At 41.6% G+C, this 25,034-nt stretch overlaps 1 protein-coding gene across 2 annotated transcripts in view; it reads right to left on the reverse strand.

Moving 5' to 3' along the window:
* Positions 1 to 13,020: 13,020 nt before the first annotated feature.
* Positions 13,021 to 25,034, reverse strand: part of TMPRSS2 (transmembrane serine protease 2) — a 47,159-nt gene continuing 35,145 nt past the window's right edge. For both annotated transcript variants that reach the window (XM_075197281.1, XM_075197280.1), the window contains 6 exons: positions 22,807 to 22,978; positions 21,394 to 21,560; positions 19,675 to 19,773; positions 18,440 to 18,582; positions 16,991 to 17,143; positions 13,021 to 14,232 (listed from right to left, as the gene is read on the reverse strand). In XM_075197281.1, coding sequence (XP_075053382.1) covers positions 14,221 to 14,232; positions 16,991 to 17,143; positions 18,440 to 18,582; positions 19,675 to 19,773; positions 21,394 to 21,560; positions 22,807 to 22,978 — 746 coding nt within the window. In that variant the 3' untranslated portion in view covers positions 13,021 to 14,220. The remainder of the gene's footprint in view (positions 14,233 to 16,990; positions 17,144 to 18,439; positions 18,583 to 19,674; positions 19,774 to 21,393; positions 21,561 to 22,806; positions 22,979 to 25,034) is intronic.

Below are 25,034 nucleotides of genomic sequence, written 5' to 3' on the forward strand. Positions count from 1 at the left end.
TCTTGCTTTGTATCCACTTTGTATTGCAATGAATAGCAAACAGGAACATTTTTGTAATTGGGCAACCGTTCGCACTCACGGATATTTCTTTTACCCAGATATGATGAAGCAATCTATAATATAAATGTCTAGTGGCGTGTGTTAGTCTGTCTGTGTGTGTGTGTAAAAAATAAAACCAAGCTGCAGCGCCACCTGCTGGGCGGAGTTATACACTGACCTACTAAATTCTTAGTGTGTGTGGAAAAAAAATTCAGAAAGGGCTGAAATTTGGTATACTAAGATGTTTTTAATTTGTTAATTTAATTTGTTAATTGTTAAAAGTGTTTATAAAGATTTAAAAAAAAATATATATATATTTCTTGAAAAAGAAGTGACAGTTGGGAGTGGTTGGTGGTAGAGGCCTGGGCTATGGCCCAAATGCATGACAAGAACCCTTTTAACACCTTAAGTAGCTTGATTTGACTAGAATGCATGAGTATCATGCACGGGTTAACGTGTAGTGTATAAATTTAGTAAATATTTGCATGCATTAACCTCAATTTATATATATATAGATGTGCATAGGTGCATTTCACACCACACGCTTTCTGCACTAGTGTGATAGGAACCTCACATCAATACTCTGTGCTATTGGGGGATACTGTTCCTTCCACTGTATAACTATTAGTCTGCGGCCTCACAGGTAGCCCTGTCCTCACTTACACAATCATGTGACAGGCCATTGTCTCCTACAAGATCAGCACACTCATGCCTTGAAATATTCTGTGTTGCTGTTAATATTGCGATGCTCTGATTGGTTGTTCTTAGGGATGTGCACCGGCGACTTTTGAGGTCTCGTGTTTTGTGTTTTGGATCCGGATTTTCGTTATTTTTGGGGTTCGGATTTGTCTCGCAAAACACTTGACGAAAGGTCTCGGTTCGGATTTAAGGTTTTGGATTCGGATTTTTTTTGAAAAAAACATAAAAAGTTTAAAAATCAAGTTTTTGGGCTTATTTTCACTCCTAGGCTATTATTAACCTCAATAACATTCAATAACAAGCATTTCCACTAATTTACAGTGTATTCTGAACACCTCACAATATAGTTATTAGTCCAAAAAGTTGCAACAAGGTATCTTTCTGGACTGCGTAGAGGGGTGGGTCACCACAATATATATTAAAAACCCTGAACTTTTATGATTCGCACCAATAAATGTACCTGGACTGCGTAGAGGAGTGGGTCACCACAATATATATTAAAAACCCTGAACTTTTATGAATCGCACCAATAAATGTACCTGGACTGCGTAGAGGAGTGGGTCACCACAATATATTAAAAACCCTGAACTTTTATGAATCGCACCAATAAATGTACCTGGACTGCGTAGAGGAGTGGGTCACCACAATATATTAAAAACCCTGAACTTTTATGAATCGCACCAATAAATGTACCTGGACTGCGTAGAGGAGTGGGTCACCACAATATCTTAAAAACCCTGAACTTTTATGAATCGCACCAATAAATGTACCTGGACTGCGTAGAGGAGTGGGTCACCACAATATATTAAAAACCCTGAACTTTTATGAATCGCACCAATAAATGTACCTGGACTGCGTAGAGGAGTGGGTCACCACAATATATATTAAAAACCCTGAACTTTTATGATTCGCACCAATAAATGTACCTGGACTGCGTAGAGGAGTGGGTCACCACAATATCTTAAAAACCCTGAACTTTTATGAATCGCACCAATAAATGTACCTGGACTGCGTAGAGGAGTGGGTCACCACAATATATTAAAAACCCTGAACTTTTATGAATCGCACCAATAAATGTACCTGGACTGCGTAGAGGAGTGGGTCACCACAATATCTTAAAAACCCTGAACTTTTATGAATCGCACCAATAAATGTACCTGGACTGCGTAGAGGAGTGGGTCACCACAATATATTAAAAACCCTGAACTTTTATGAATCGCACCAATAAATGTACCTGGACTGCGTAGAGGAGTGGGTCACCACAATATATTAAAAACCCTGAACTTTTATGAATCGCACCAATAAATGTACCTGGACTGCGTAGAGGAGTGGGTCACCACAATATCTTAAAAACCCTGAACTTTTATGAATCGCACCAATAAATGTACCTGGACTGCGTAGAGGAGTGGGTCACCACAATATATTAAAAACCCTGAACTTTTATGAATCGCACCAATAAATGTACCTGGACTGCGTAGAGGAGTGGGTCACCACAATATATATTAAAAACCCTGAACTTTTATGATTCGCACCAATAAATGTACCTGGACTGCGTAGGAGTGGGTCACCACAATATCTTAAAAACCCTGAACTTTTATGAATCGCACCAATAAATGTACCTGGACTGCGTAGAGGAGTGGGTCACCACAATATATTAAAAACCCTGAACTTTTATGAATCGCACCAATAAATGTACCTGGACTGCGTAGAGGAGTGGGTCACCACAATATATATTAAAAACCCTGAACTTTTATGATTCGCACCAATAAATGTACCTGGACTGCGTAGAGGAGTGGGTCACCACAATATATTAAAAACCCTGAACTTTTATGAATCGCACCAATAAATGTACCTGGACTGCGTAGAGGAGTGGGTCACCACAATATATATTAAAAACCCTGAACTTTTATGAATCGCACCAATAAATGTACCTGGACTGCGTAGAGGAGTGGGTCACCACAATATATATTAAAAACCCTGAACTTTTATGATTCGCACCAATAAATGTACCTGGACTGCCTAGAGGAGTGGGCACTGGGCACCACAATAAAATATATAAAAAACCTTCAACAGGTCTGCATTACACTACACATACGGCTGCTCCTCCATCCTCTCCATCATATACATGTTGGAGTTTTAGCGTGTGACAACCTCTTGTTTTTGATAATGTCAGTGCATTTTGAATATTTTTCAATTTGCCCCACACCACTGAATGTACTTTATCTATGATACGCATCTATCTATCTTGACTGCGTAGTGTGGTGGCCCCGGTACACAATTTGGTACCGAGGCCACAATATAATTAAAAAATTGGGCATCAACTGTCACCGTTGTTTAATATCTGATACACCTAAATATGGACTGCACAGTGGAGTGGCCCCGGTAGTAAATTTGGTGCCGGGGCCACAATACCTCCTCCAACTTCCAAGTGTAGTGTTTAAAGACAGACAGCGTCGAAGTGTTATTAGTTGACTTTCTTAACCCTAAAATTGTCCCTGTTGCAAATATTCGTGCAATGGACAGTTACTTTTTTATTGAAAGACTCAAGCTTTCAAGTGTAGTGTTTATAAAATATAAACAACAATACAGTAGTTTTAGAGCACGTCAATACCTCTTGTTTTAAATTATGACACGGCATTTTACTTTTGGTTTAATTTCTTGAATTTTTTTAAATTTGGTTTTACTTTTTGAACATGGCAAACGACTGTTGATTGGTCATATAATGCAAAAAAAAAAGGTCCAAGATGGAATTGTCCTTGGGCCCTCACACCCACCCTTATGTTGTTGAAATAGGACATGCACACTTTAACAAACCAATCATTTCAGCGACAGGGCCTACCAAACAACTTTGGCTGAAATGATTGGTTTGTTTGGGCCCCCACACCAAAAAAGCTATTCATCTCTCCCTGTACAGACTAAACAGGCTCTACTGAGGCAAGATGTCGTCCTCATCCTCAACCTCTGATTCCTCTCCCCCTACAGTGTGTACTTCCTCCTCATCACACATTATCAATTCGTCCCCGCTGGACTCCACAACCACAGGTCCCTCTGTAGTATCTGGAGGGCAGTGCTGTACTTCATTGAGGAATTGATTATTCATTTTTATAAACATCATTTTTTCAACGTTCTGAGGAAGCAACCTCCTTCGCCGCTCACTGACCAGGTTCCCCGCTGCACTAAAAACTCTTTCCGAGTACACACTGGAGGGGGGACAACTCAGGTAAAATAGAGCCAGTTTGTACAGGGGCTTCCAAACTGCCTTTTTTTCCTGCCAGTAACAATATGGACTGTCTGACATGTCTACTTGGATGGTGTCAGCAAAGTAATCATCCACAATTTTTTCTATTGTGACAGCATCCAATGCAGCGAGAGTAGACATGTCTGCAATGGTTGGCAGGTCCTTCAGTCCGGACCAGATGTTATCAGCATCCCCGCTAGTGCCTCTTTTGGTAAAACTGAGCTTTTTCCTCGCAGCCATAGATGTGGAAGAAAATGAGGGTGGAGCTGTTGGCATGTCACGGTCCTCTTCAGAGGACAATCTCCTGACCAGCAGGTCTTTGCACCGCTGTAGACTTGTGTCCGCCGGAAACAGAGACACAACATACGCTTTAAACCGAGGATCGAGCACGGTGGCCAGAATGTATTCCTCTGACTTTAAAAGAGTGACCACCCTCGGATCCTGGCAAAGCGTACGAAGGGCTACATCCACAAGAGCTACATGCTTGGTGTAATCGCAATGGCTTACCAGCTCCTCCCTCACTTTCTCCAGCTGCTTCTGCAACAGCCTGATCAGGGGAATGACCTGACTCAAGCTGGCAGTGTCGGAACTGACTTCTCGTGTGGCAAGTTCAAATGGCTGCAGAACCTTGCACAACACGGAAATCAGTCTCCACTGCGCTTGACTGAGGCGCATCCCCACTCCTTTGCCTATGTCGTAGGTGGCTGTGTAGGCCTGAATGGCCTTTTGCTGCTCCTCCATCCTCTGCAGCATATAGAGGGTGGAGTTCCAGCGCGTCACAACCTCTTGTTTGAGGTGATGGCAGGGCAGGTTCATGCTTTTTTGATGTGCCTCTAGTCTGCGGTAGGCACTGGCTGAATGCCGAAAGTGTCCAGCAATTTTGCACGCCACCGCAAGCATCTCCTGCACACCCCTGTCACTCTTGAGGTAATGCTGCACCACCAAATTAATGGTGTGGGCAAAACATGGGACGTGCTGGAAATTGCCCATATTTAATGCCCGCACAATGTTACTGGCATTGTCTGACACCACAAATCCCCATGAGAGTCTAAGTGGGGTAAGCCACTGGGAGATAATTTCCCTCATTTTCTCTAATATGTTGTCAGCGTTGTGCCTCTTATTAAAGCCTGTAATACACAATGTTGCCTGCCTTTGCACGAGCCGCCATTTTGTAGTTGCTGCTACTGATGCAGCTGTTGCTGTTGCTGCGGAAGGGGATGCATCTACCCAGTGGGCTGTCACAGTCATATAGTCCTTCGTTTGCCCAGAACCACTTGTCCACATGTCCGTGGTTAAGTGGACAGTGGGTACAACCGCATTTTTTAGAGCACTGAGGACACTTGATCGTACTTCTCTGTACATTTTTGGTATCGCCTGCCTAGTGAAGTGGAATCTCAACGGGATTTGGTACCGGGGACACAATACCTCCATCAACCCTCTAAATCCCACTCCACTGATGGCGGACACCGGGCGCACGTCTAACACCAACATTCCAGTTACAGCCGCAGTTATACGCTTTGCAATAGGGTGACTACTATCGTATTTTGTGGTCATGGCAAACGACTGTTGGACGGTCAATTGTTTTGTGAAAGACTTAGCGGTCTTACGACTTCCCCTCTGGGAAGATGACCGACTAACAGCAGCAACAGCAGCAGTGGCAGTAGTAGGCGTACCGCTGCAGGATTCCTCGGATGAATCCCGTATTGAGGAGGACTCAGTCTGGCTGCTGACTTGGGCTGCAGGACTGAATCTGATGGAGATTGTGGAGGAAGTTGACGAGGAGGGTGTTGCTGGTGTGTATCCAACTGGACCACGGGATTTAGGTGTCCCTGTACCGATGAGGGTCCTAGCCCCAGTTCCTGAACTAACCACTGAACTATGAAGGTTATTCAGGTGACGTATAAGGGAGGATGTTCCTAGGTGGGCAAGATCCTTACCCCTGCTTATTTGAGCTTTACATAAGCTACATATGGCCATACATTGGTTGTCTGGATTTGGATAAAAATAACTCCAGACCGAAGAGGTGCATTTTTTGGTCTTCTGACCAGGCATGACGATGGGCTTTTTCATCCCATGGACATCAGCTGTTTCCCCTCCCGAGCCACCTCTTCCCGTACAGTGATGGGAAGGTCAGGCTTGACAACCACCAACATCCTTGGACTCGCCTTGTGGATTTGTGATAATTTCTCTTTAGAAGGCAGAGTTGTTTGCTGTTTTGTTGCTGACAGCATAACTCTCTTCAATTTTTTGTAGGGGGGGAGGAGGAGGAGGGCTAAGATCCGTGGGTGAAGCTGAACCACTAGTCATGAACACGGGCCAGGGCCTAAGCCGTTCCTTGCCACTCCGTGTCGTAAATGGCATATTGGCAACTTTACGTTTCTCCTCAGATGATTTTAAGTTTCTCTTTTTGCTACTTTTTCTTAACTTGGGCTTTTTGGATTTTACATGCCCGGTACTACGAGATTGGGCATCGGACGACGTTGATGGCATTTCATCGTCTATGTCATGATTAGTGGCAGCAGCTTCAGCATTAGGAGGAAGTGGGTCTTGATCTTTCCCTACTTTATCCTCCAAATTTTTGGTCTCCATTATATGTAGCACAAGATACTGCAGAATGTGTGAACTTGGTAATATTGCAGTACCAATGGACTTATACTGCTGTATTGGTTTTGCAAATTTGGTTATAATTATTATATATTTTTTTTTTTTTAAATTTTTTATTTTTTTTTACTTTTTTTTTATTTTTTAAAAACTTGGGAATAATGGGGAAATAACTATGCCCTTAGAAGCAAACAGCACAGGACACAGCACCACTGGACTGAACAGGACACGGCACAGGACCCAGCAGCACTACGGAACTCAGCAGGACAGAGCACAGGACACAGCACCACTGGACTGATACTGCAGAATGTGTGAACTTTGTAATATTGCAGTACCAATGGACTTATACTGCTGGATTGGTTTTGCAAATTTGGTTATAATTATTATATATATTTTTTTTTTTTAAAATTTTTTATTTTTTTTTTAATTTTTTTTAATTTTTTAAAAACTTGGGAATAATGGGGAAATAACTATGCCCTTAGAAGCACAGAGCACAGGACACAGCACCACTGGACTGAACAGGACACGGCACAGGACCCAGCAGCACTACGGAACTCAGCAGGACAGAGCACAGGACACAGCACCACTGGACTGATACTGCAGAATGTGTGAACTTTGTAATATTGCCGTACCAATGGACTTATACTGCTGGATTGGTTTTGCAAATTTGGTTATAATTATTATATAGTTTTTTTTTTTTTTTAATTTTTGTTTTTTTTTTACTTTTTTTTTATTTTTTAAAAACTTGGGAATAATGGGGAAATAACTATGCCCTTAGAAGCACAGAGCACAGGACACAGCACCACTGGACTGAACAGGACACGGCACAGGACCCAGCAGCACTACGGAACTCAGCAGGACAGAGCACAGGACACAGCACCACTGGACTGATACTGCAGAATGTGTAAACTTTGTAATATTACAGTACCACTGGACTTTTACTGCTGAATGTGTGAACTTGGTAATATTGCAGTACCAATGGGCTTATACTGCAGGATTGGTTGTGCAAATTTTGTGGTAATTAAAAAAAATTAAATTAGTTTTTGGTATTTTTTTAAATAACTTTTTTTTATTTTTTTAAACACAGGGGAATATTGGGGAAATAACTATGCCCTTAGAAGCACAGAGCACAGGACACAGCACCACTGGACTGAACAGGACACAGCACAGGACCCAGCAGCACCACTGACCTCAGAAGGACAGAGCACAGCACACAGCACCACTGGACTGATACTGCAGAACACAGCACAGCACAGCACAGCACAGCACAGCACAGCACAGCACAGCACAGCACAGCACAGAACTAAACAGCACAGCACAGAACTAAACAGCACAGCACGAGATCTACCAGGACAGAGGACCACCTAACACACCCTCCCTCTAACCTGATCAATGCCCGAGTGAAGATGGCGGCGACTAGCGGGGAATTTATAGGATCCGAGTATCGCGAGATCCGACAACGGGATTATGAGTCAGAGCCTCAGTTTCAGATTTGAATTTGGCGCCAATACCCGGATCTGTCTCGGATCCGACTCGGATCGGCAACGTTCGGGTGGGCTCGGATTTCATAAATCCGAGTGCGCTCATCCCTAGTTGTTCTGCCCCTGCCCACATCAAAACTGGGGGCACATGTACGAGCAGGAGATGAAGAATGAAAACGTTAGGTCTGACCCTAACCAAACGCACCTGAAATATACATTTGTAAACTACGAAGCCATTTTCTTCCCCATCTAATGTGTGTATATGTTATGTTATATATCTAATCGGGAAAAAGAAAAAGAAGTGGGATAAGGGGATGTAAATCTATCGCACCAATGATACCAGGCATCTTCTCTTAAATAACAACATCATGGTTCAGTTGCTACTAATGATACCATGATCTAGAGAGTGCAGCCATATTTATAAATATAGGTGTAGAAAAAAAGGAAAGAATATAGAGGATGCACTATTTCTCTGGTATTTTTATTGTTATGAAGAGATGTATTGCACTCTTATATAAAACTTAACTTTTATTGGCTATTTGTTGCAGCGAAATATAAAACCGCTGGCTGAATTGAACAATCTAATTTATTTATATGAGGAATACACTGTTGGCAAGACAAGGAAAATATAACACCATATGTATACAATTCGCTTCCCAATTAGAGCAATCACTTGTACTAGCTAGTAATAAGTACATTCATACATAAGATGATTGAGTAATATATTGCTAACTGCAATAGCTGAAATATAATAACATTATAGCCCGTCTTGCTGACTACCTGTCTGTTGCTCCTGCTAATCTTTGGAGCTAAATTGAGAAAAAATAATTCTCGCCTATTATTGCCTCAATAAATAGAATATAACAAATATAACGTGTCTTGCTGACTGCCTATCTGTTGCTCCTACTAATCTTTGGAGCTAAAGGAGCAAAACAGATTCTCAGATTCTAAAATTTCTCTCAATGGTGGTATAGATAGAATTACAGCCAGCGGAACGCCGACGCGCGTTTCGCTGTATGCTTAATCGTGGCATGTCAGTTTTAACACCCCTATAGTCAGGGCCGGTGCAAGGTTGCCCAGCACCCTAGGCAAAGCTTAAGCTTGCCGCCCCCCCCCCCCCAATAAAAAAAATTCTAATTTCCCAGCCACTAACACACTTAAAAATAATAACTCCTACCTCCTCTTGGCTGGCTACAATGCAGTCCAGATGTCTGACGCAGCACTGATGTCAGATGCAGAATGCTGTCCAGGCTTCACTGCTGCCCAGGAGCAAACACAGGATATCTAGAGGGGAGGCTCCAAATGCTAGACTTCAGAACAAAACAAACGAAAGAAAAGAAAACATGACATTACTCACCTGTAACACACTGACATGTACCCCGCTGCCCACCAACTTCTCTCTCACATGCCCCCCTGCCCACTACTTGGCTTTTTTTTCTAGTATTTGGCCACTACTTGGCTCTCCTCTGTTGCTGTCTATTAATGTATTCTGTAGATGATATATTAAATATACTAACACATGCAAATAAATAGAGAAAGGTAATCTAAATGACAGATAATCTAGACCGTTCTATTTTATTTGCATTTGTTAATGTATTCTGCAGATGTAAAATTAATTATACTAATAGAGGGTAACAAAGTAGAGCCAAATAGAGGGCAAATACTAATACACATAAATGGTTCCTTAACTATCCTAGAGTAGCCCCAGCAAGGTGAATTAAAGCTGTGCTTTATTATGCATCGCTGCATTTTGTCACGGCACTATTTTAGTATAAAGACCCCATAGTCTCTAACTCAAGGACATTTCTAAGTGTAATCCCCCGTCTCCCTATTTTCTCCAGCCTCCTCCTCCTCCCCCCCAATTTTCTGTAGCATCCATTCTCCCCCCTTTCTGTAGCCTCCATTCCCCCCCTTTGTATAGCCTCCATTCTCCCCCCTTTGTATAGCCTCCATTCTCACCCCCTTTGTATAGCCTCCATTCCCCCCATTCTGTAGCCTCCATTCTCCCCCCCCCCTTTGTATAGCCTCCATTCTCACCCCCTTTGTATAGCCTCCATTCTCCCCCCTTTGTATAGCCTCCATTCTCACCCCCTTTGTATAGCCTCCATTCTCTTCCCTTTGTATAGCCTCCATTCCCCCCCCCCATTCTGTAGCCTCCATTCTCCCCCCCCTTTGTATAGCCTCCATTCTCACCCCCCTTGTATAGCCTCCATTCTCCCCCCTTTGTATAGCCTCCATTCTCCCCCCTTTGTAGCCTCCATTCTCTCCCCTTTGTAGCCTCCATTCTCTCCCCTTTGTATAGCCTCCATTCTCCCCCCTTTGTATAGCCTCCATTCTCTCCCCTTTGTATAGCCTCCATTCTCCCCCTTTTGTATAGCCTCCATTCTCCCTCCTTACTGTAGCTTCCATTCCCCCCTCTTTCTGTAGCTTCCGTTCTCCCCCCTATGTATAGCATCCGTCCCCCGTCCCCTCATGTTATCTGTAGCCTCCTCTTTCCTGTACTCATCTTAACTTCTTCATTTTCCTTCCTTTCTCTTCTTCCTCGCTTCTGTCTTCTTTCTCTGTCGGCTCCTCTTCACTGGCAGCGTCGTGACGTCACGACGCTGCCAGGCGCCAGGTAAATTTTAAAATGCGCTGCTGCTACAGTGCAGCACCGCATTATAGCGATCTAGCGATCGGGCGGGCGAGCGATCGGGCGGGCGGGCGGGCGAGCGGTAGCATTTATTTAATTATCACTGGGTCCCCCACTTCAGTGCCGCCCTCCAGAGCCCGGCGCCCTAGGCAACTGCCCAACGTTGCCTAATGGGAGCGCCGGGCCTGCCTATAGTAGAAATAGTTGAGTGGACGAACATGGGCAAACATTGTGAAATTGTCAAATGTTTTCAGTGCAGAATATGCTTATATGTTTTGTTGAATCAGAGCCGTAACTAGGCAGGTGCGGGCGGTGCCATCACCCAGGGCGCAAGCCCAAAGGGGCGCAGCAGCCACCCGCTACCAGGCTCTATATCTACAGACTTTTACTTCCGCAGTGGAACGCATGTGCGTTCCACCGGCAGGAAGTTCGGCATTTGGAACTTGCGTTCCAAATGCCGAACTTCCTGTTGGTGGAACGCACATGTGAGTTCCACAGCAGAAGAAAATCTCTCTTCCCCTCCCTCTCTCTCTCTCCCTCCCCCACAGTGCTCTCTTTATATCTTGCCACTCTCCATACACCTACAGAGAAGCAATAACGTCTCCAGTAATAAGCTTGGGTATAAAATCATTTTCTTTTCTTTTATCGCTTGGGATGTTTCATGTTGTGCATCATGTTCATAGTCATAATGTCGCTGGTACCTACAAAGAGGCTTACATTTATGTTTGTGTGGCTACTAGCAGAAGATGCTGTGTCAGAGAGTCAGTTCCAATAACATGAGTAGAACCATGTCTACTGTGGTTCTTGCATAAAGAAGAAAAGACTGATTTATGGATAATAAATTGGGGGTATCAGCAGAGGTCCATATTCTGTGTAGACCACCTCACTGTGCAGTCACTGTGTCCTTCATGTATTTAATGCCATTTTACATGTCACTACATTGACTGTGACGTTTGTATCCCTATTTTTTTAGTAAATTTCCAGGATTGTGTAGTAAATTTTATAACACATAACTAGGTTTGTTACTTTGATAGCCTTTAGATTCTTTACATAGCCATCATTATATTATTGACCCCAAGTGATATTTGTCACGGCATTCTGGGATATTCAGTTCTGTGAGTAGAGAATGTGGAGCATAAGGTATAAAATGACCAATTAGGAGTCACCATTGGTTTGCCCAGACGAAGCTATTAGCGAAAAGCGCTTTGGCGTCGCACCACGTGGTGCTGCGCTCTCCAAAACAAAGATGATAGTACATTCTTTAAAGGGAATTCAGTTGACCTTCAGTGTAACCAGAAGGTCAAAGGAACAAGAATTTAAAGGAACAGATTAAACTCCTGTGTGCAGCACAGCAGAAATTGGTCAGATTTTCAAACGAACAGCTATTAGCTATTTTATTTCAAAATATACAATATACAAATTTACCTTAGACTCTTTGTCTGTCTGTGTGTGCGTATATATGTGTGGGGAAATTTAGACTGTAAGCTCCAATGGGGCAGGGGCTGATGTCAATGAGTTCTCTGTACAGAGCTGCAGAATTAGTGGCGCTATTTAAATAACGGATGATGATGATAAATTAAATACTGGCTGTTTTTTCATGTAGCACACAAATACTTTATTTTTACACTGAAATTTAAAATTTGAGCTAGGACTCTGCCCTACCCCAACTATAGATCTGCTGTGAGATACTCCACTCAGGACTAGCGACTCCCTACAAAAGGACTATATATATATCTGGAATGGTGGTATCACTTAAGTAAAATGGGGAACCCTATAACTGAGAGTACATTGACAGCTGTGTTTGTTGGATGAAACCATGTGATCTGCTAAGAGAGGAGGATAGAACCCTGAGAGCCATCTGAGAGAAACAAGCTGTCACTGTTACCATGGTGACAGCCAGCTGACTGACAGAGCGGGAAGCGACTGTCACTGAGCCTGTTGTACTGTAGACATACTTTATAGTAATATTTCAATTATATTCTCATGATTGATGATAGCATGGTGGCTCAGTGGTTAGCACCTCCTGCTTCACAGCGCTGGGGTCATGAGTTTGATTCCCAAATAGGGCCTTATCTGTGTAGAGTTTCTATGTTCTCCCCATGTTTGCGTGTTCTCCAGCTTTCCTCCCTCACTCCAGAAACATACTAGTAGGTTAATTGGCTGCTGACTGGCAGGGACTGATGTGAGTGACAACTATTCTCTCTGTACTGCGCTGCGGAATTGTTGGCGCTGTGTAAATTAAATTGTGATGATGTCAGTGTTTTTGTAGATGCACATTGGGCAGATGATGAGCCCACCAGTCTGCTGTCCCTTCCACAAATTACCACGAATTTAAAGAAGTATTTATTATAAATAAGGTGCACATTTGTCGTTTTACCACAAGGTAAAAGGTATACGAGTTTTTCCATCAAGAAAATTTGACATTTTTTAAAAAAAAACGGCCCCACAATTTATTTTTTCCCGATACAGTTTATACATTATAAAACACAACTCTTTCGATAAAACCGATATTTAAACAATGCTTCTCTTTCTTTACGATCTTTGGCGCAAAATAGCAACTTCTTTTAAATATGTCCCAACTGCCACATCTCCTGATTGTTTTCAGTATTGCACAAACCTAAAACATTCCATAATGAACTTCCAAATATTACGCTTAAATACATAACTTCACTCATTGGAGCTGAGGGTTCTATGTAGTAATGTACATAGATCACAGTGCGTGTTATTTGAGCAGGATGACACTATAGGTAGTAGGTAAGTTAGTTATTTCATATAATGCAGCTCTGCTTTGAATATGGAGCATAACTAAGCTCAGCCATCTCACCGAGGATTTTGGAGGAGGGAGCGTTCATTGTAATTAATGCACTGCATGGCAATGTTTAATCTTAGTTATCATGTATGCACCCCCTCGCTCCGCCTCTAGCTATAAATTCAAACATGGAGGAAAAGGTGGAAATGCGGCCCCGTTTTCTCCACGTTTGCCTTATTACATAAACACCTAAAATTGTTAACATTTCGCACACAACCATTCCATTCAAGTAACGTGATTAAAAAACTAATTTTTTTTCTTTACATATGGCACATTGAGTAAAAACATGTTACAGCATTATACAACTATTTACAATTAATCAATGACTGACAAAAAAAATAACTTAGATAAAAATATATATATATATATATATATATATATATATATATATATATATATATATATATATATATATATATATATATATATATATATATATATATAGACTGTCCACTAGATGGCCCTGTTGATTTTCCAGACATAGTACTGTACTGCTAACTTGTGCTCCTGAATTGTAACAGATACAGTCTGGAAATCATGCTGAAATTACTTCTAAAATACCCGTAAGACTTATGTAAAACGTGCTGAGAAAGTTGCGGACACCGATAGGGCGCCCTGTGGTCTCTTCATTTTGAAATGTTTCCGCCCCTTCTAATATTGCAGATTTCGGATAAAGAGATACAATCAGAAGGTCCTCGTTACAGTACATTGGGTTGCTTCATTATGTGTAGGTCTGAAAAAGAAAGATCAACAATGTCACACATTGCTACATTGTATACATAGATCATATAATCTAAATTACATGGATATTAGAAGTCACTGAGGATATAAAGGTCACTGATCGCTGAAGCTGACTTCTAATATGCAAAATGATTTGCAGTAGTTGGGAGATACTATCTCTTATAATGAAGTAATGATCATTAGAGTTCGGCAATTCTAAAAATGACATAAGAACTCACTATTTTAGATATTATCTATAGGGGTTTATACATAAATCATACTTGTAAGACCCACCTCCACCAGGATCCCGGAGGATGCCTGAACTTCCAGAAGAGTAGGCAAATATGACATAACTTGTGTATTATAAAATTATTACATTTATTTTCTACCTCCAGGTGACTTTAAAAGGATAACGTCACCCAAACGACATCAGCTGCCGCACTGGACGCCGGGGTGTGTAGTCTTTCACCGTGATCTCTAGGCAGTGTATGATAAAAGACTACACACCCCACTGGACATGTAGGGCCTGAGTCATTAAGAAGAGCAAAGCATAAAAAAGGAGTAACTTTGCACCTGGGCAAAACCATGTTGCATTGGAGGGGGAGGTATGTTTAAAATGTGGGGACAGATTTATAGTTGGGTCGAGCATGTCCTAGATCAAGTTTAAATTTCAGTATTAAAATAAAACTATCAAGTATTTGTGTGCTACATGAAAAATCAGCCAGTATGTAACTTATGTGCAAAATAATAAACTAATTTGCACCCCTTGCATTGTACCATGGTTTGTCCTGGAGAACATTTACTCCTTTTTTTCCCCCTTATTTTCCTTAAATGACTCAGGCCCGTGATGTCTCTCTTTACCCTCCCACAAGCAGTTTCAAATTTGAACTGCAGGGGCTGATGGGAGCAATACAGACTGGCATACAAAAAAAGTATTTAAGAAATTCAAGACCAATGTGGTTTGTGCATGATGTACTTTAAGGTATGCTTTATTCAAATAGACCCCCGCAAATAGTAACTGGGATTTCGAAGGTGAGAGCAGACATAACCTGAATTGCAGCATCACTGCAGGTCATGGGGGATTATGGGGGCCGTAATATTTACATAATACATGCTGAGGTTTTTGTTAACACCTCTGACCAGTAAACCGGAAATACAAGTTGCTACTAATAGTAAGAAGGAGGTTGGAACTTCAGAGTCTTATGGAGGCAGAAATTACCATCAAAGTAATTAACAGCAAACTATAGGGTGTGAGGGGATCTCTGTAAACACCATCCCCACAATTGGTGTTTTTAATTAATCTGATGTTCATTCCAGTCTCCTCTTGGAGATTGTGATGAACTGCAAACATTTTTTTGGGATTGGGGGGGCAATTTTCCCTTCTTACCTAATAGGGGATACTTTTCTTTCCCCCTATTTTAATAATTTCACACATAATTCCTACTCTAATCACTAATACTTTAATTCTTATATTTTGGGCAAGAATCAATCAATATGCTATCACAGTATTGATTTTAGTTAAAATATCAAGAATTTTTTTTTTTTTTAATATATGGAATTTAACAGATTAAATTGTAGTCTTCGCACTGGTATTAACTATCTCCAATATCAGATCCTTCTCTTCTCTTTCTTCCTTATATTATATAAACATTGGGGGGAAAGGGGGGGGTGGGAGAAGGCACATCAATGCTAACCAAATTCAGAAAGATGATACGTAAAACTTTCAGGAGCCTTTGAAAGATAAAGTTGTTGTTTTTTTTTAATTCTTCTCAATCTTCCTGTCTACATAGATACATATATACATACATATATACACACACACACACTGTTTATATAACATAACCTGTATGTACTATATTGTAATACATAAAGTGGTCTATTTGTTCCAATAGAATAATCCCTAAATCCATCTCAGGATGGCGTTTTCTATTTTTTCATCTTTAATATTTTGTGTTGTATAACTGGAAGCGCAGGTAAGGCCAGTTCGTATGCCCGTAACGGCAGAACGGTTGAAGCCTGCGCAGAGGGTCCCAGGACTGACTTGGCAAGATTCCTCTTACCGCTGCCTGATGAATGATTTTCTGAAACAAAACCTACTAAATGGGGGGGGGGGGTCTTAATAAATAGAACCCATAGATTAATGCTGCAGCCATTCAAAGGACAACGCAGTCCACAAACTGAAAAATCAGTTTTGGGTGGAGTTCATCCTGTTCAAAGAATAATACTGAATATTGCTAGTCATTCCTCCCGATCTCACAATGTCTGGAAGAGACAGCACGCTGTCATTGCCCCTACTGCCTGCTTTTCCCATTCATATAAATGGGAAATTCAAGGAGGAGGGGCTTTGACAACAGCGCTGTTGGTTTGAAAATTTCAGAAAAACAGAGGAGAGTATCGCTGGGACTTCACAGATATTTGTGGACCCGCCAGATCAGAAGAAGTTAGTTATCAGGTAAGTACTCTTTAGTATTATTGTTTGATTTATTGAAATCCACCCAAAACTGGAAATTCATTTTTGGGTGGAGTAATCTGTAAAAATGATACAGATAGAGTACAGATAATCCCAATGAACATCGTATTCCGAGCAGACACATCCTGGAGAGCCATGCACACCACAGCTTATGAGCGGTGTTTTAAATCAGTAAAAGGCTACTAAATTAGGTGGACATATTTAATATTTACAGTGAACCCGTAGCCATTTCATTACACAATCACACTGCAGTGTCTTCCACTAGCACAGAAGAGGACAGCGCTGGAACACGGAACCTTACCTGCATCTGTCTATAGATCCACTCCAAGAACATCGTCGCGTTCCCGTAGACTCCGGGCTTATTGCGATTGGCGCATCCGGTTCCCCAGCTTGTGTCGCCAACAAGCCACCACAAAGAGTTTGTCTTGGTGACCAGCGGACCTCCACTGTCACCCTGTGAAGACAGAGCCACAATAATTTATAACTCAACATTAGAATGTACAACAACAACTACATGGCCAGAACTACAGTATACAATCCAAAGCCAAGGCTGTTACTCCACAAACAATATGTAAATACAGATATTCAATTAGAAAAGTGCTACTTTATAGTTGACCACAGTGAAGTGCATCATGTTTGTGTTGTTTATATTCCAAGAACAGTCAACAACATTTTATATTTAAATCAGCATTAACCCCAGGGTGCATCACAACTGCCCATACACATCGGTTATTTATGTCTGATCGCTGAATGAAAGAACGTTTGATTCATTTGGCCACACATGAGACTGCCAAAATGCACAAATACCATCGTTCAGGCCAAACTAGATTGCAAAGGTGGCACTTTCCACTTTTAGGACAGTCCATGACCTCACAGGAGTTCAGAAAGGGGCCAAGCATCTACCTAAGTGTAGGTGTGTAGGTGTGTGTGTTAATCACAGTAGGCAGCATGGTAGCCAAGTGGTTAGCACTTCTGCCTTACAGCACTGGGGTCATGAGTTCAATTCCCAACCATAGCTTTATCTGTGAGAAGTTTGTATGTTCTCCCCGTTTTTGCGTGGGTTTCCTCCGAGTGCTCTGGTTTCCTCCCACACTCCAAAAACATACAAGTAGGTTAATTGGCTGCTATGAAATTGACCCTAGTCTGTGTGACTGTCTGTCTGCATGTTAGGGAATTTAGACTGTAAGCTCCAATGGGGCAGGGACTGATGTGAATGAGTTCTCTGCACAGCGCTGCGGAATTAGTGGCGCTATATAAATAAATGGTGATTATGATGAATCACAGTATGTACCACACCTACTATAAGTACTTTTAATTACTGTGGTGTTATTCATTATTCCCTGCCTTAGAGGCAGGTTAGATACATGGGGACCTGACACTGTTGTATTTCTATCTTGGTATCCCAACATTCCCATGTACTTGCCCTGCCCCAGTATTACTACGTTATTGGAAACAAAATCCCGAAGGATTCACTGGTCAACGACTCTTACGCCCATGGGGATCCACCATCATTGTATTAGTTTGGCATAAGGGTAGAGTGTATAACTTCCTGTGAACATATGTACAGGAGAAAGCAGATTTAATGTAAGTTTCTTCACATGGTCAAACAAGAGGTCTATAGAAACAATTAGATGAGTTTCAATCAGTAGTATTAACCATAAGAGCTCCCACACCGTCTTTCGTATCAACTAAACTGCATGTACAATGGACTCAGACACATTTAAGGAGAAATGAGATGTAAACAACTTACCTGGCAAGTATCAACTCCCCCAGAGAGGAATCCTGCACATATCATGGTGTCAGTGATGGCTCCATTGTAAACAGACTGTTTATTGCAGGTTGTGGAGTCAATCAAAGGCACATTAGCCGCCCTCAGGTTAGTGGGGGTTGATCCTGATAAAAAAAACGTTGATTAATAACAAACATACAGCAAAACTAACTTTCATTATCCTGCCCACAAAATGGTGGCAGGGTTAAAGCAAAATGTGGCAAGAGAGTTTCAAAAAAACAAACAAAAAAACAAAAACAAGCAACAAACAAAACTGTGCCAATCAATATTTTGGTACTTTCTCCTTTGTGTCGTAGGTGTTGGGTATGGATCTCCAAATGTAAACTTTGCACCTTGTACAGACCTAGCGCAGACAAACCCATAAATATAGTGTATACCAGGCACGTGACAATATCTTAATTCGATTATTTGTGCAGGAACCCAAAATGTCCAACTCAATAAAGTTATGATTTACAATCCTGCGCAGGAGATTGTGAAGATCTTAAGGAAGCTATACAAACCATTGCAAGATTTCATCACAGTAAAAGGCTCACACAGAGGATTGAAAGTCATAACTTTATTGAGTTGGACATTTTGGGTCCCTACACAAATAATTGAATTATGATTTTATTTTAGGTGGCTGGTATACAGTATATATATTTTCCTGTCTTTTAAAGGAGAATGTAGCCTGTTTAGATATGTTTGTTTTACTTTTCAACTAAATGGTTAATAAAATAAATGGTTACTATACATAGATCTGTAAATAATTTCTAGACTATGTTAAAAAATGACATCACAAAACCGTTGGTTTATAATACATATACAGCCAATATGCAGAGCCTAGGGATGAGTACAGTTTTCAAAACGGTTTTGTGGACTCTACCCCTCGTTCTGCATTCTGCAACAAACTTTTGCAAATTTCACCAGCGACATTCAGCCTTTATAGTTCCCAGTCCTACCCCAATCAGACCACACAGTGAAATTTATGGATTATGGTTGTCAAAGCTATTCATGGCTGCAAATTCTGTGAAATACAAATTCACAAATACAGTGCAGAGTGGATAGGCAAAAGCAGAACTCGAAACCTGTGTCACACCGACTTCTCAATGTGAAACGAGAGCCTCCTCTGCTAAACTCGATTTCCTCAAAATCGCACTGAAACTTTAATCTCTAATAATTACTAACTAGTAAAGCATTACATTAATAAAGTATCTTACCTCCTTGATATGTATAACCCCAGCCCGAGATCCAACATGACTGTGTTTCTGTCCACGGCATTCCAGCGTTAGGCAAACATACTGGTTTTATGGTAGTGGCTGAAAGAATATATATTTTAATTAATTCAATGTGTTTACACAACTGTCACATTGATCTCATAACAGTTTGGCCCTATAAAAAAAATAATGTATTACTTTTTCTTATATAAATCACACAAGAGACGCACTCTTATTCTTTTTCCCCCCTCACTCAAGCTGCTATAAGTTTAAGTGTATGTATGGTAATTACCATGGCAACCCCAGTCACATGGCATATGACATAATATAGTGAACAGAGGCTATAAAACACCCCTGTTGTCTGTATGCTCCTTCGTAGCACAATCCTCCATTTCCCCGCTTTCTTCTGCCATAATATACATGCTTAAATACATGAACTATTGGTAGCGCTTAAGGATGGGGATTGGGCGCCTCTGGCTTCGGGCATACATAACCGCATGTGGTCGAAGTGGAAATTTAGAAGTGCGGTATGAAAAATGTAATGGGAATGTGATCGTGTTACAATGAAAGCCGTAGGAAAGGTGACGGTCTGGCATAGCACGGTATACACCCGCACTTCAACCATTGGCTGCATGCCTATGTTCTGCTTGGAAAAGGGCCTCCATACAAACTGTGGTATAATTTGTCTGATGGCGGAGCCAGATTCAAATGCACATTGATGGAATAAAATAAAATCATCACTTCAGAATTCTGCCCACTGTCATTTTTGAACCATTATTTTCAAGGTTTTCATTAACATCTTTATATACATTGGAACGGTCTTTAGCACGTGTGTTACATAGCAACATTGAAAGGTTTGTATAATATTTGTGTTTGTGAGAACAATAATGTTTTTTTCCCCCATGCAAAAAGGCATCCCACCGGAAGTATAGGTCAACTTCTGATCTCCGCCACATCCAATCTCATCAGATGGTTTGTCACGTCGGAAAAGACTTTGCGGCCAATCTCTAAAATCAGGAATGTATCCCCCTCCTATATTGTTATGGTAGGAATGTTTTTACAAGTTCCCAGAGGTAGCACAGTGGCCTAGTGGTTAGCACTACAGCGCTGGGGTCATGAGTTTGATTCCCGACCATGGCCTTATCTGTGTGGAGTTTGTATGTTCTCCTTGTGTTTGCGTGGGTTTCCTCCAGGTGCTCCAGTTTCCTCCCACACTCCAAAAACATACTGGTAGGTTAAATGGCTGCTATCAAAATTGACCCTAGTATCTGTGTGTGTGTGTGTGTATATGCTAGGGAATTTAGACTGTAAGCTACAATGGGGCAGGTGCTATACAAACTGATGAAGTACTGAAGATTGGGCACTAGCCACTGCTTTCAACAAGACCTATTGTGATTAAAATAAATAAAAATACCAATGTGATTAAAATCTTCACAAACTACAAAAGAGTGCCACGTGCAATTTAATGACCACAATTCTGAAAAAAAAACAATTTCATGCTCCAAAACTGAAATAGAGACGTGGACGTCTATAAGCTCAAGACAGGCAAATAAATAAGTTTGCACAAAAAATGACCAGCTGTGCATTCGGCAGCTTTCCTGGTCTCAGCTTGTAGAATACTCTGTTTAAAGTTCCCAATTTACAGTCCTGGAATTTGATGGACCTGACTCAAACAATGCATATAAACCAGAACTGCTAAAACCATAGACATGGCATACTTACGTGTAAATGTTATACTAGTCTTTAGTTTCATAAGTGCTATATCATTATTCTTCGTCTGAGTGTTGTAATCTGGGTGTGAGAGGACTCTTTCCACGTAATAGATTACACCGTCTGACTTGACAGTCGATCCAGCGTAGACACTCCACTGACCGGCATAAGCGTAATTTCTAAAGTACAATCAATTATTCCATCATTAAAACCTTTTACTCATTATAACAACAAAAATGTCTAAGAAATAACTTTTAGATAAGGAGAGAGCGCGCACAAAAGATGGAGAATCTTAGGTTATCTTTATTTAAAGCCAATTACAATTTTAGGTGGAATTCCATCAGTTAAATATAAAATGTATATTAGCTGGACTATCCACACAATCCAGAATGTCACCAGGCATTCAGCCGTGGTCAGGGGAGGTCGTCCTCCTTCCTGCTGGCATCAAGATGCCGATGGACAACATACTGTACTGCTCGTGTGATAATAGCCTGCCTTGTCAAGAGCGAAGAGACAATGGTGGACTTTCCTTACTCTTGCCTAAGTGGCAACAACATTCTAACGAGGACATAGTCACCTGACTGTGGCAGACCTCCCGATAGGTCAAATCACCAGACCTCAGTTAAAACAATATTCTCTATTTGTGTTTGGACCATTTACATTTACAGTTTTGGGTGTTATCAAGTAAACCAACCACAAACGGTGCAAAACAGTTTCTCTAACCATTTGCTCCCATCACTGAAATTCCAGATCTGGAAGCCGGTTTGGTCACACTTTTGGTTGGCCAAATGGCACCGATCCATCTGTTCAGACATCTTGCTGAGTGACAAGACCACAATTGCTCTCTACAGATTAACACTAATAGAACTAGGTATAGTCGATTTTGATCTGTTAGGGTGGGACAGCACATGGCGATGACGGATGATACGATGGAGGCATTAAACAGGGAGGTTAACATTTTGTGCAATTTACATAACTGGTGATTTGATATGCTCTTATACTTGTTAACAATATATTGGGGCTAACAGTCTAAATTCCCTAACACACACAGACACAGACAGATGGATAGAGACAGACACAGACTAGGGTCAGTCTGATAGCAGCCAATTAACCTACTAGTATGTTTTTGGAGTGTGGGAGGAAACCGGAGCACCCGGAGGAAACCCACACAAACACGGGGAGAACATACAAACTCCACACAGATAAGGCCATGGTTAGGAATTGAGCTCATCACCCCAGTGCTGTAAGGCAGAAGTGCTAACCACTACGCCTCTGTGCTGCCCACCCTGTTGTATATAGCTATGAATAGCAGCAGATGTACTTTGCCTTGCCACAGTTTTGGCATGTGATTTTGAAACCCTCATACTGTATTTTGCAAACTTTCCTAAAGTTTTTTCCTTCAATCTGACCGTTATGAGGACCTACCCTTCAACACAGTGAGCTGCCGTAAGTATCCAGTCCGGGGTGATGATGGATCCTCCGCATACATGCGATTGTTTGATCTGGAGACTCACTTGCCAGGGCCAATCACCGGTCAGAGCTATTGACCCACCTACTATTCTGTTAGTAACTACGCCCTTGGTTGATGTACCGCAGTCTGTGGGGAAATTAAAGCAATAATTAACTTGTGCCAATCAGAGCTGTGGAGAATATATAAAAACAATAACCACAATATTACTTTATGTGGCTCTTGGAACCATTGACAAGTATCAATTTACAATTTAAGTAAACAATTTTATTATGTAAATTCTCATGGGGCATAACTTGCATGTAACGTTCCCCTGGGGACGGGGAAAGGCGGGGACTTGGGAAAAAGTCGCTGGATTCCGGGATGATGAATTTACCAAAATGCAAAATTGATTTTATGAGTTTGCACACCCATATATGTGCAAATACATACATTTTGATAGGTAAGTGCATGGATTATTAGGTGTCTAATAATGGGGCTTAAAAGTTTGTACCCTCTTTTGGGAGGAACTGGCCAGTTTTGCAGTGTTTATTGCCGGTTGCGGATTAGGGACAAGAATGTGTCTACTTTTGAACTAGAGATGCACAGGCTCAGTTCCTCGAGAACCGAACACTCCCGAGCCGGCTCGGTATTTTCACGCGCCCTCGGAATTGTAAACGGGGGAAAACGTCATCATTATGTCGTCGGATCTCGTGAGTTTTGGATTTCTTTTTAAGGTCCAACATAATGGTGTGTGGGAGGGAGGGCAGACCCCCATTTTTCTTTTCTGCCACTGCTGTGTGCCAATGTGTCCTAGATGTGGTAGGAACTGCCGTGTGTGTGTGTGTGTCATTGCTCTGTCGCTTACCATCCAGCCAGGTCGCTGCAGTATTTGTCCAAAAATAATATTGTGACATGTGAGATGGTCAAAATTGACTGCAAATTACTTGAAATTAGTGTTATTGAGGTTAATAATAATGTGGGAACAAAAAAAAAAAAGAGCAGAATTGTGTGATTTTAGCATATTTTAGCAATTTTTCTAAAAAATACAGATCCAAAACCAAACCACACGAGGGCGGTTTTGCCAAAACAAAAACCAAAACACGAAGCTAATCCAGATCCAAAACCAAAACCAGTTCATGGGGGTCAGTGAGCCCCTCTATTTTGAACCTGTTTTGTATAACAAAAATAAAAATGAAATAAACGGGTCAAGATGCCGCATTTAGGACAACGTCCCCCGTTTTAAGGGTGGGCACATATCAGTTTTCTCCCTGCAAAAGGATGAGATTTTATAACATCCTCGGAGCTGGCAGAGATCAGGCGTCCTCCTATATTATATTCATTTTTTTTCGCCATTTACTGTTTCACAGGAAGAAGCAGTTCCAGGTCCAACTCAAAGAAAATAATGAGAACCTTTGAGCACACAGAAATAAAGACAGTTACAATGTCCCTCACACTCATGATTTCAGACAAACAGGAGGATAAAGCCAGTTGTATGTTTGGAGTAGAGTGTAAAAGCTGAAATGAACGATGTGGTTGGTCCTAAAGCGATAGACTGAACTCTGAGCGGACGTTTCTAATCTATACACAATGCAAATCTTCAGGTAGCTAGGCAAACCAGCAAAGGTAGGTGACTGCTCTTATCAAAGGGACGGTTGCAAGGAGTGGGATTTGTGGGTGTGACCCTTGCACGATACTTGGTTGACAAATAAGCGCATTAAAAGGCAGTGTGGGTCTGGATTTTTTACGGTACTTCGATTAGCCATATAGGATGCCTCTGAATATACAGTTCTGACCCACTGAGAAGTTGGATTCTCTATTCAGGAGAGCGGGCAAAGAATCTTCATGGCTCCACAAAGCTCACTGTGCCAAAGACAGCTACCTTTGAGGCCTAATCAAAGATTTATTGCAGTTAGCGCATACTTGCCAACATGGGTAAGATGATTCCCGGGAGAACCGGGGTGCAGGTGGGTGTGTGGGGGGCTAATGACGCGATTCTTCGAGCCCCGCCCCCAAAACCGACATGATTACTCTGAACCCAAAAAAAAATGGGGGCGGGGCACGATGTTGGGCCCATGATGTCACTAGGCCCCACCCCCTCCTTTTAGATTACACAGCCGGCCAGGATCAGGGAGAATTGCCTGCTCTCCCGGGAGTCCGGGACAACTCCCAGAAATTCGTGAGTCTCCCGGACATTCCAGGAGAG

This window comes from Mixophyes fleayi, chromosome 2 (genome assembly GCF_038048845.1).
Source record: "Mixophyes fleayi isolate aMixFle1 chromosome 2, aMixFle1.hap1, whole genome shotgun sequence".
Lineage (NCBI taxonomy): Eukaryota > Metazoa > Chordata > Amphibia > Anura > Limnodynastidae > Mixophyes > Mixophyes fleayi.